This window comes from Tachyglossus aculeatus, chromosome 11, assembly GCF_015852505.1.
Source record: "Tachyglossus aculeatus isolate mTacAcu1 chromosome 11, mTacAcu1.pri, whole genome shotgun sequence".
Taxonomy (NCBI): domain Eukaryota; kingdom Metazoa; phylum Chordata; class Mammalia; order Monotremata; family Tachyglossidae; genus Tachyglossus; species Tachyglossus aculeatus.
Window position 1 is genome coordinate 44,806,622 of NC_052076.1, and position 10,135 is coordinate 44,816,756.

General features: G+C 53.2%; 1 protein-coding gene across 2 annotated transcripts in view; it reads right to left on the bottom strand.

Annotated features, from left to right (window-relative positions):
* Window positions 1-9,397, bottom strand: part of ZCCHC14 (zinc finger CCHC-type containing 14) — a 76,197-nt gene extending 66,800 nt beyond the window's left edge. For both annotated transcript variants that reach the window (XM_038753834.1, XM_038753833.1), the window contains exon 1: window positions 8,775-9,397. In XM_038753834.1, the coding sequence (XP_038609762.1) occupies window positions 8,775-9,395 (621 nt within the window). In that variant the 5' untranslated portion in view covers window positions 9,396-9,397. The remainder of the gene's footprint in view (window positions 1-8,774) is intronic.
* Between the last annotated feature and the right edge of the window lie 738 nt (window positions 9,398-10,135).

Here is a 10,135-nt window from a genome sequence, read left to right on the forward strand (position 1 = left end):
TGATTCTGTTTTACGGTACTCTCCCAAGCGCCTAGGACCGTGATCTGCACAGAGTACGCACTCACATACCACTGACTGACTGATTTCTGTACTTTTTTCTGGGTACTGCAAGTGAGGGTGAATGAATACCCATCACAGATAAATTGTAATTAAATATATCAGAACAGGTCTGTGATCAACGTACAACTTTTTTTGCGACAGTCAACTCAAGTTCACATCTCTTCCAAGGATGAACAGTTTTCACAATGTAAAATTCTACAAACGATCAAAAATTACCGTACTTAACAGGCCCCAAAAGAACTGTGAATAGCTAATGCCAAATTGTTTTGCCTCAGCATACTACTTTAAAGAAAAACTCCAAAACCTTTTCAGGCAGTGAATATTATCTACGTTTTTACTACAATATACAACTGCACAATCATATTTGAGCACTTACTGTGTGCACAGCGCTGTACTAAGCACCTGGAAAAGTACAGAGACTCTGCCAACTGTGTGACTTTGGGCAAGTCACTTAACTTCTCTGTGCCTCAGTTAATGGGGATTAACACTGTGAGCCCCACATGGGACAACCTGAGCACCTTGTATCCCCCCCAGAGCTTAGAACAGTGCTTTGCACATAGTAAGCGCTTAACAAATACCATCATTTTTATCATTATTATTATTATTACAGAGGTGGTGGACATGTTCCCTGCCCACAAGTCTGAAGGGGGAGACAGACATTAATATAAATAGTTACAGATACCTAAGTGCGGTGGGGCTGACACACCAATCCAAGTGAGAAGATGAATCAGGGAGAGAAAGTGGAGGAAATGAGGGTTTAGCTGGGAAAGACCTCTTGGGGGGGAGCTGGGATTTTGATAAGGCTTTGAAGGTGAGAAGAGTTCACAGTATTAAGCACAGTTATGTGCTTAATAAATAGCCTTGATTGACTGAGAAAAGAAAGTCAGCTGAGGCCAAAAGGAAATATAGCCTCAATTTCTTCAACTTCCAAAGAGGCACAATTTTTGTCCTTGCAGAATAAGTGGCCCTGTTCCCCGGCACTTAAACGTCAGAGGAAAAAATTACCTTGTCGCTAAGGCCTACTATGCTTTTCTTTGAGAGTTTAGCACAAGGTTCTGCTATTTTTGTGTCCTAAGTTTCTTAAGTGGGTTCCAAGTCATTTGGGGGCACTCAGGAAATTCAATTAATCTGAATATCACTGGGAAATTTGTTTTCTAAAAAAGTTGAAGTGATTCAATCAGTGCTATTTAATGAGTGCTGACTTTGTATAGAGCACTGTACTAAGCACATGGGAGAGTACAACCTGGAGTTGGTAGACTCGTTCCCTGGTGAAGCCTAGCGGATCAGATTACTCCCAATACCACACATTTTCCTAATCAAACCGACAACCGGGAAACTTACCCAAATCCTAGAGCCTGGGAAACTGAAATGCAGATGTATACTCAGATACAGTCGCATAATGTGACTACATTAGAAGGTCCTTTGGTTTCTTAGAGGCACTATGTAAAAGAAGGGCTTTTTCTGACAAAGGAAGATGCAGAAATTTGAAGGGCAGCCGTTATTTTAAAGATGCTATTCCCCCATCTCCAAAGTCCTGCGTCTTGGTGCACTATTACATTCGCTTACATGATATTGTAATTGGTACGCTAAGCTTAGGTTTGTAAGGAGCTCAAAAAAAAAAAAGCATAAAAATAGTCTGAAAATGCGCTAGGCAGTTATCTGACAGGGTTCCGCGCCTGATGGAAATCCCTTCAAAAGTCTGCAGCCTCTCCTGTCTTTTGAACCTAGCTCACTGATAACTTTATACCGAAGACTTTAAAGGGGTAACTGCCTTCCATTTCCGTTTCCTTCCTTGAACGGCGGGTGCCTCATAATTCCTAAATGAGGAGCCCGATCCCGGCGAAGATGTCACTTGTCACCTCCGCTTCCGTGGCGTTGAGATCTGTTGACACGAACTGTCGGAGGAACTTCCAAGAAATCAGTTCCCCGCCGGGGCCGGCCTGTCGCTTTCGAAAACGCATCCCCCTCGGGGCTCGGTGACAAGAGCCCGGGCTTGGGAGTCGGAGGTCGTGGGTTCTAATCCCACCTCCGCCACTGGTCAGCCGGGTGACTTTGGGCAAGTCACTTCTCTGGGCCTCAGTTACTTCGTTTGTAAAATGCAGATCGAGGCGCTGAGTCCCCAGTGGGACAACCTGATCACCTTGTATCTATCCCGGCGTTTGGCACAGTAAGAGCCTAACACATACCATCATCATCATCATCATTATTATTATTATTAATAAAGGGGTTCCTCCCTTTCTGGGTTATTTTTAACCCCCTTCAACACACCTGCCAATTTGTACTCGTTTATTACTCTATTTTATTTGCACGTATTTATTACCCTATTTTATTAATGTTGTATATATAGCTGTAATTCTGTTTATTCTAACGGTACTGACACCTGTCTACTTGTTTTGTTGTCGGTCTCCCCCCTTCTATGCCTTTATTGAGAAGCAGCGTGGCTCAGTGGAAAGAGCACGGGCTTTGGAGTCGGAGGTCATGGGTTCAAATCCCAGCTCCGCCAACTGTCAGCTGTGTGCCTTTGGGCAAGTCACTTAGCTTCTGTGCCTCAGTTACCTCATCTGTAAAATGGGGATTAAAACCGTGAGCCCCCCGTGGGGCAACCTGATCACCTTGTAACCTCCCCAGCGCTTAGAACAGTGCTTGACACGTAGTAAGCACTTAACAAATACGTTAAGCAACAAATGGTATATGTTGCCAACTTGTACTTCCCAAGCGCTGTGTGCTCTGCAGACAGTAAGCGCTCAATAAATACGACTGAATGAATGAACAAATACTATTATTATTATTATTCTAGACCGTGAGCCCGTTGTTGGGTAGGGACGGCCTCTATAGGTTGCTGACTCGTACTTGCCAAGCGCTCAGTACACAGTAAGCACTCAATAAGTAATAATAATAATAGTAATAATGGTATTTGATAAGTGCTTACTATGCGCCAAGCACTGCTCTGAGCGCTGGGGTAGATACAAAGTAATCAGGTGTCCCACGTGGGGCTCACAGTCATTCACTCATTCATTCGTATTTATTGAGTGCTTACTGTGTGCAGAGCACTGTACTAAGCGCTTGGGAAGTACAAGTTGGCACCATATAGAGACGGTCCCTCCCCAACAGCGGGCTCACAGTCTAGAAGGGGGTCAGTCTTCATCCCCATTTTACAGATGAGGGAACCGAGGCACAGAGAAGTTCAGCGACTTGCCCAAAGTCACCCAACTATCTATACATCTATATAGCTAGTTTTATAGCTTGCATCTATCCCAAGGCTTACGACAGTCCTTGGCCTGTAGTAAGCGCTTAACGAGTGCCGTAATTTTATTATTCTTACGAAAGTACGATTGAACGACCGACTGCCTGAATGGTGGTGTCGGGGGGAGGAGGTAGGACAAGGCCGAGGTTTCTGCAAAGGTCGGGGGGAGGTAATAAGATAATGATGGTATTTGTTAAGCGCTTCCTATGTGACTCTAGACTGTGAGCCCACTGTTGGGTAGGGACCGTCTCTATATGTTGCCAACTTGGACTTCCCAAGGGCTTAGTCCAGTGCTCTGGCAAAGCACTGTTCTAAGCGCTGGGGGGGGGGCGGGGGGGAGGGGCGGGGATACAAGGTGATCAGGTTGTCCCATGAGGGGCTCACAGTTTTAATCCCTATTTTCCAGATGACGGAACTGAGGCCCAGAGAAGTGAGGTGACTTGCCCAAAGTCACATGGCTGACAATTGGTGGGGCCGGGATCTGAACCCCTGACCTCTGACTCCAAAGCCCGGGCTCTTTCCACTGAGCCATGCTGCTTCTCTAAGTGAATCAATCAATCAATCGGACATATTGAGCGCTTACTGTGTGCAGAGCACTGTACTAAGTGCTTGGGAAGTACAAATTGTCAACACATGGTGCCCAAAGTCACACAGCTGCCAACTGGCGGGGCCGGGATCTGAACCCCTGACCTCTGACTCCAAAGCCCGGGCTCTTTCCACTGAGCCACGCTGCTTCTCTAAGTGAATCAATCGTATTTATTGAGCGCTTACTGTGTGCACAGCACTGTACTAAGCGCTTGAGAAGTACAAGCTGTCAACATATAGTGCCCAAAGTCACATGGCTGCCAAGTGGCGGGGCCGGGATCTGAACCCCTGACCTCTGACTCCAAAGCCCGGGCTCTTTCCACCGAGCCACGCTGCTTCTCTAAGTGAATCAATCGTACATATTGAGCGCTTACTGTGTGCAGGGCACTATACTAAGCGCTTGGGAAGTACAAGTTGTCAACATATAGTGCCCAAAGTCACACGGCTGCCAACTGGTGGGGCCGGGATCTGAACCCCTGACCTTTGACTCCAAAGCCCGGGCTCTTTCCACCGAGCCACGCTGCTTCTCTAAGTGAATCAATCAAATTTACTGAGCGCTTACTGTGTGCACAGCACTGTACTAGGCGCTTGGGAAGTACAAGTTGTCAACATATAGTGCCCAAAGTCACACGGCTGCCAATTGGCGGGGCCGCGATCTGAACCCCTAACCTCTGACTCCAAAGCCCGGGCTCTTTCCACTGAGCCACGCTGCTTCTCTCAGTGAATCAATCAATCAAATTTATTGAGCGCTTACTCTGTGCAGAGCACTGTACTAAACGCTTGGGAAGTACAAATTGTCAACATATAATGACTTGCCCAAAGTCACACGGCTGCCAATTGGCGGGGCCGGGATTTGAACCCCTGACCTCTGACTCCAAAGCCCGGGCTCTTTCCACTGAACCACGCTGCTTCTCTAAGTGAATCAACCAAATTTACTGAGCGCTTACTGTATGCAGGGCGCTGTACTAGGCGCTTGGGAAGTACAAGTTGTCAACACACAGTGCCCAGAGTCACACGGCTGCCAACTGGAGGGGCCGGGATCTGAACCCCTGACCTCTGACTCCAAAGCCCGGGCTCTTTCCACTGAGCCACGCTGCTTCTCTAAGCGAATCAATCATACATATTGAGCGCTCAGTGAGCAGAGCACTGTACTAGGCGCTTGGGAAGTACAAGCTGTCAACATATAGTGCCCAAAGTCACACGGCTGCCAACTGGCGGGGCCGGGATCTGAACCCCTGACCTCTGACTCCAAAGCCCGGGCTCTTTCCACTGAGCCACGCTGCTTCTCTAAGTGAATCAATCGTACATACTGAGCGCTCAGTGTGCAGAGCACTGTACTAGGCGCTTGGGAAGTACAAGTTGTTAACACATGGTGCCCAAAGTCACACGGCTGCCAAGTGGCGGGGCCGGGATGTGAACCCCTGACCTCTGACTCCAAAGCCCGGGCTCTTTCCACTGTGCCACGCTGCTTCTCTAGGTGAATCAATTAATCATCATCAATCATATTTATTAAGCGCTTACTGTGTGCAGAGCAACCCCTGACCTCTGACTCCAAAGCCCGGGCTCTTTCCACTGAGCCACGCTGCTTCTCTAAGTGAATCAATCAAATTTATTGCGCGCTTACTGTGTGCAGGGCGCTGTACTAGGCGCTTGGGAAGTACAAGTTGTCAACATATAGCGCTCAAAGTCACACGGCTGCCAACTGGCGGGGCCGGGATCTGAACCCCTGACCTCTGACTCCAAAGCCCGGGCTCTTTCCGCCGAGCCACGCTGCTTCTCTAAGTGAATCAGTCAATCAAATTTATTGAGCGCTTACTGTGTGCAGAGCAACCCCTGACCTCTGACTCCAAGGCCCGGGCTCTTTCCACTGAGCCACGCTGCTTCTCTAAGTGAACCAATCGTATTTACTGAGCGCTTACTGTGTGCACGGCACTGTACTAGGCGCTTGGAAGTACAAGCTGTCAACATAGAGTGCCTAAAGTCACACGGCTGCCAACTGGCGGGGCCAGGATCTGAATCCCTGACCTCTCACTCCAAAGCCCGGGCTTTTTCTGCTGAGCCACGCTGCTTCTCTAAGTGAATCAATCGTACATATTGAGCGCTCAGTGTGCAGAGCACTGTACTAGGCGCTTGGGAAGTACAAGTTGTTAACATATGGTGCCCAAAGTCGCACGGCTGCCAACTGGCGGGGCCGGGATCTGAACCCCTGACCTCTGACTCCAAAGCCCGGGCTCTTTCCACTGAACCACGCTGCTTCTCTATGTGAATCAATCGTATATACTGAGCGCTTACTGTGTGCACGGCACTGTACTAAGCGCTTGGGAAGTACAAGCTGTCAACACATAGTGCCCAAAGTCACACGGCTGCCAAGTGGCGGGGCCGGGATCTGAACCCCTAACCTCTGACTCCAAAGCCCGGGCTCTTTCCACTGAGCCACGCTGCTTCTCTAAGTGAATCAATCAAATTTATTGCGCGCTTACTGTGTGCAGGGCGCTGTACTAGGCGCTTGGAAAGTACAAGTTGTCAACACATGGTGCCCAAAGTCACACGGCTGCCAATTGGCGGGGCCGGGATCTGAACCCCTGACCTCTGACTCCAAAGCCCGGGCTCTTTCCACTGAGCCACGCTGCTCCTCTAAGTGAACCAATCGTATTTACTGAGCGCTTCCTGTGTGCAGGGCACTGTACTAAGCGCTTGGGAAGTACAAGTTGTCAACATATAGTGCCCAAAGTCACACGGCTGCCAACTGGCGGGGCCGGGATCTGAACCCCTGACTCCAAAGCCCGGGCTCTTTCCACTGAGCCACGCTGCTTCTCTATGTGAATCAATCGCATATATTGAGCGCTCACTGTGTGCACAGCACTGTACTAGGCGCTTGGGAAGTACAAGCTGCCAACGTATAGTGCCCAAAGTCGCACGGCTGCCAATTGGCAGGGCCGGGATCTGAACCCCTGACTCCAAAGCCCGGGCTCTTTCCACCGAGCCACGCTGCTTCTCTAAGTGAATCAATCGTATATATTGAGCGCTCAGTGAGCAGAGCACTGTACTAGGCGCTTGGGAAGTACAAGTTGTCAACATATAGTGCCCAAAGTCACACGGCTGCCAACTGGCGGGGCCGCGATCTGAACCCCTGACCTCTGACTCCAAAGCCCGGGCTCTTTCCACTGAGCCACGCTGCTTCTCTAAGTGAATCAATCGTATTTACTGAGCGCTTACTGTGTGCACGGCACTGTACTAAGCGCTTGGGAAGTACAAGTTGTCAACATATAGTGCCCAAAGTCACACGGCTGCCAAGTGGCGGGGCCGGGATCTGAACCCCTGACCTCTCACTCCAAGGCCCGGGCTCTTTCCGCTGAGCCAGGCTGCTTCTCTAAGTGAATCAATCGTATACATTGAGCGCTTACTGTGTGCAGGGCGCTGTACTAGGCGCACTAGGCGTTTGGGAAGTACAAGTTGTCAACATATAGTGCCCAAAGTCACACGGCTGCCAACTGGCGGGGCCGGGATCTGAACCCCTGACCTCTCACTCCAAAGCCCGGGCTCTTTCCGCTGAGCCACGCTGCTTCTCTAAGTGAATCAATCGTATATATTGAGCGCTCGGTGAGCAGAGCACTGTACTAGGCGCTTGGGAAGTACAAGTTGTCAACATATAGTGCCCAAAATCACACGGCTGCCAACTGGCGGGGCCGCGATCTGAACCCCTAACCTCTGACTCCAAAGCCCGGGCTCTTTCCACTGAGCCACGCTGCTTCTCTAAGTGAATCAATCGTATTTACTGAGCGCTTACTGTGTGCACGGCACTGTACTAAGCGCTTGGGAAGTACAAGTTGTCAACATATAGTGCCCAAAGTCACACGGCTGCCAAGTGGCGGGGCCGGGATCTGAACCCCTGACCTCTCACTCCAAGGCCCGGGCTCTTTCCGCTGAGCCAGGCTGCTTCTCTAAGTGAATCAATCGTATATATTGAGCGCTCAGTGAGCAGAGCACTGTACTAGGCGCTTGGGAAGTACAAGTTGTCAACATATAGTGCCCAAAGTCACACGGCTGCCAACTGGCGGGGCCGCGATCTGAACCCCTGACCTCTGACTCCAAAGCCCGGGCTCTTTCCACTGAGCCACGCTGCTTCTCTAAGTGAATCAATCGTATTTACTGAGCGCTTACTGTGTGCACGGCACTGTACTAAGCGCTTGGGAAGTACAAGTTGTCAACATATAGTGCCCAAAGTCACACGGCTGCCAAGTGGCGGGGCCGGGATCTGAACCCCTGACCTCTCACTCCAAGGCCCGGGCTCTTTCCGCTGAGCCAGGCTGCTTCTCTAAGTGAATCAGTCGTATACATTGAGCGCTTACTGTGTGCAGGGCGCTGTACTAGGCGCTTGGGAAGTACAAGTTGTCTACATATAGTGCCCAAAGTCACACGGCTGCCAACTGGCGGGGCCGCGATCTGAACCCCTAACCTCTGACTCCAAAGCCCGGACTCTTTCCACTGAGCCACGCTGCTTCTCTAAGTGAATCAATCAAATTTATGAGCGCTTACTGTGTGCAGGGCGCTGTACTAGGCGCTTGGGAAGTACAAGTTGTCAACATATAGTGCCCAAAGTCACACGGCTGCCAACTGGCGGGGTCGGGATTTGAAACCCTGACCTCTGACTCCAAGGCCCGGGCTCTTTCCGCCGAGCCACGCTGCTTCTCTAAGTGAATCAATCGTACATATTGAGCGCTCAATGTGGAGAGCACTGTACTAGGCGCTTGGGAAGTACAAGTTGTCGACATATAGTGCCCAAAGTCACACGGCTGCCAACTGGCGGGGCCGGGACCTGAACCCCTGACCTGTGACTCCAAAGTCAGGGTTCGGAGGAGGAGGAGGAGGAGGAAGGACGACGTACCTTGTGACAAGCCGGACAGGTGGGCAGGGGGCTGGCGTGGGCCGGGGGGCTCTTGCCGTGCCCATGCCCGCGGCCGCCGCCACCGGCACCACCACCGGCACCACCACCGGCCCCGGCACCACCACCGGCGAGGCTGCCCTGGATCTGGGTGAGCTCCCGCCTCAAGACCTGCTTCTGGTGGAAGCTGAAGGCGGGGTGGTTGGAGGCCATGGTGAAGAGCAGCAGGAACTCATCGCCCGTGCGGCCCTCGTTGAGCTGCAGCCCGTAGTCGTGGATGACGGAGTCGATGTGCGTGAGGGTGCGGTAGAGGACCCCGGCCGCCTCCCGCTGCTCGGAGCCCAGCAGGGCCAGCGAGACGAGCAGCTTGCTGCGGACCACCTCGTCCGTCAGGTTGGTCAGGCTGCCCAGGTCGGCGGGGTTGTTGGCCTTGATCTCCGAGTCCCGCAGGGAGTGGTAGTCCTTGCGGGCCAGGTCCTCCAGGCAGGAGCCCAGGAAGCGCAGCTCCAGCGGGATGCACAGGTCCAGGAGGCCGCACAGGAACTCCACCCGCTGCGGGGACGGAAGCTCGGAGAACCAGCGGTACACGCCGTCCCTCTGCAGCGGGCACCGCTTCTCCACCATGCTGACGAAGCCGGGGTCGCGGGGAGGGAGGGAGGGAGGGACGGAGGGACCACCACCGCCACCACCACCACGACGTGAGGACGACGAGGCCTGCCGGCCTGTGGCGCCGGTTCTCCTCAGGGCCGGCGGCGCGCCGCCTCCCGCTCCCCCCTCACGGGGAGGCTCCTTCCCGCCGCCCGTCCCCGGCGGCGGCTCCTCCTCCTCCTCGTCGTCGTCGTCGTCGTCGTCGTCGTCGTCGTCGTCGTCCCAGAGGCGGCGGCCGCCCCCATCGCCCCCCCGCGCCGCGCGGCCCGTCGCTACGCGCGAGGCCCCCCGGCCATGCCGGCCGGCCCGCCCCTCACGACCGTTGACGGGCGGAGGGATCTCGCCGCCGCGGACGGATCTACCCCTCACCCTGCCCCGGCAGCGGGAACGAGGCCCGGTGGGTGGGTGGGTGGGTGGGGCGGCCCAACTCTCGCGACAACGAAGCCGTCGGGCTCCGAACCCCGCCCGCTCCGCTGGACCCGGCGCGGGCAGCTGATTGGTCCGGACGGGGGAGGGGGGCGGGGCCTGGGGAGGGTTCACTCTCCCGGCCGGCTCGCTTTTCCAACGGTCTCGGGGGGGTTGTCAATCACGAGGCGGGAGGCCCCGCCCGCTCGGGGCGTCCAGGGTTCTCATTGGCCGGACGCGGGAGTCCACGCCCACCAGGGCGGGTCGAGGGTTCTCATTGGCTGGGCGCGAGAGCCCCCCCCCCCCCGGCA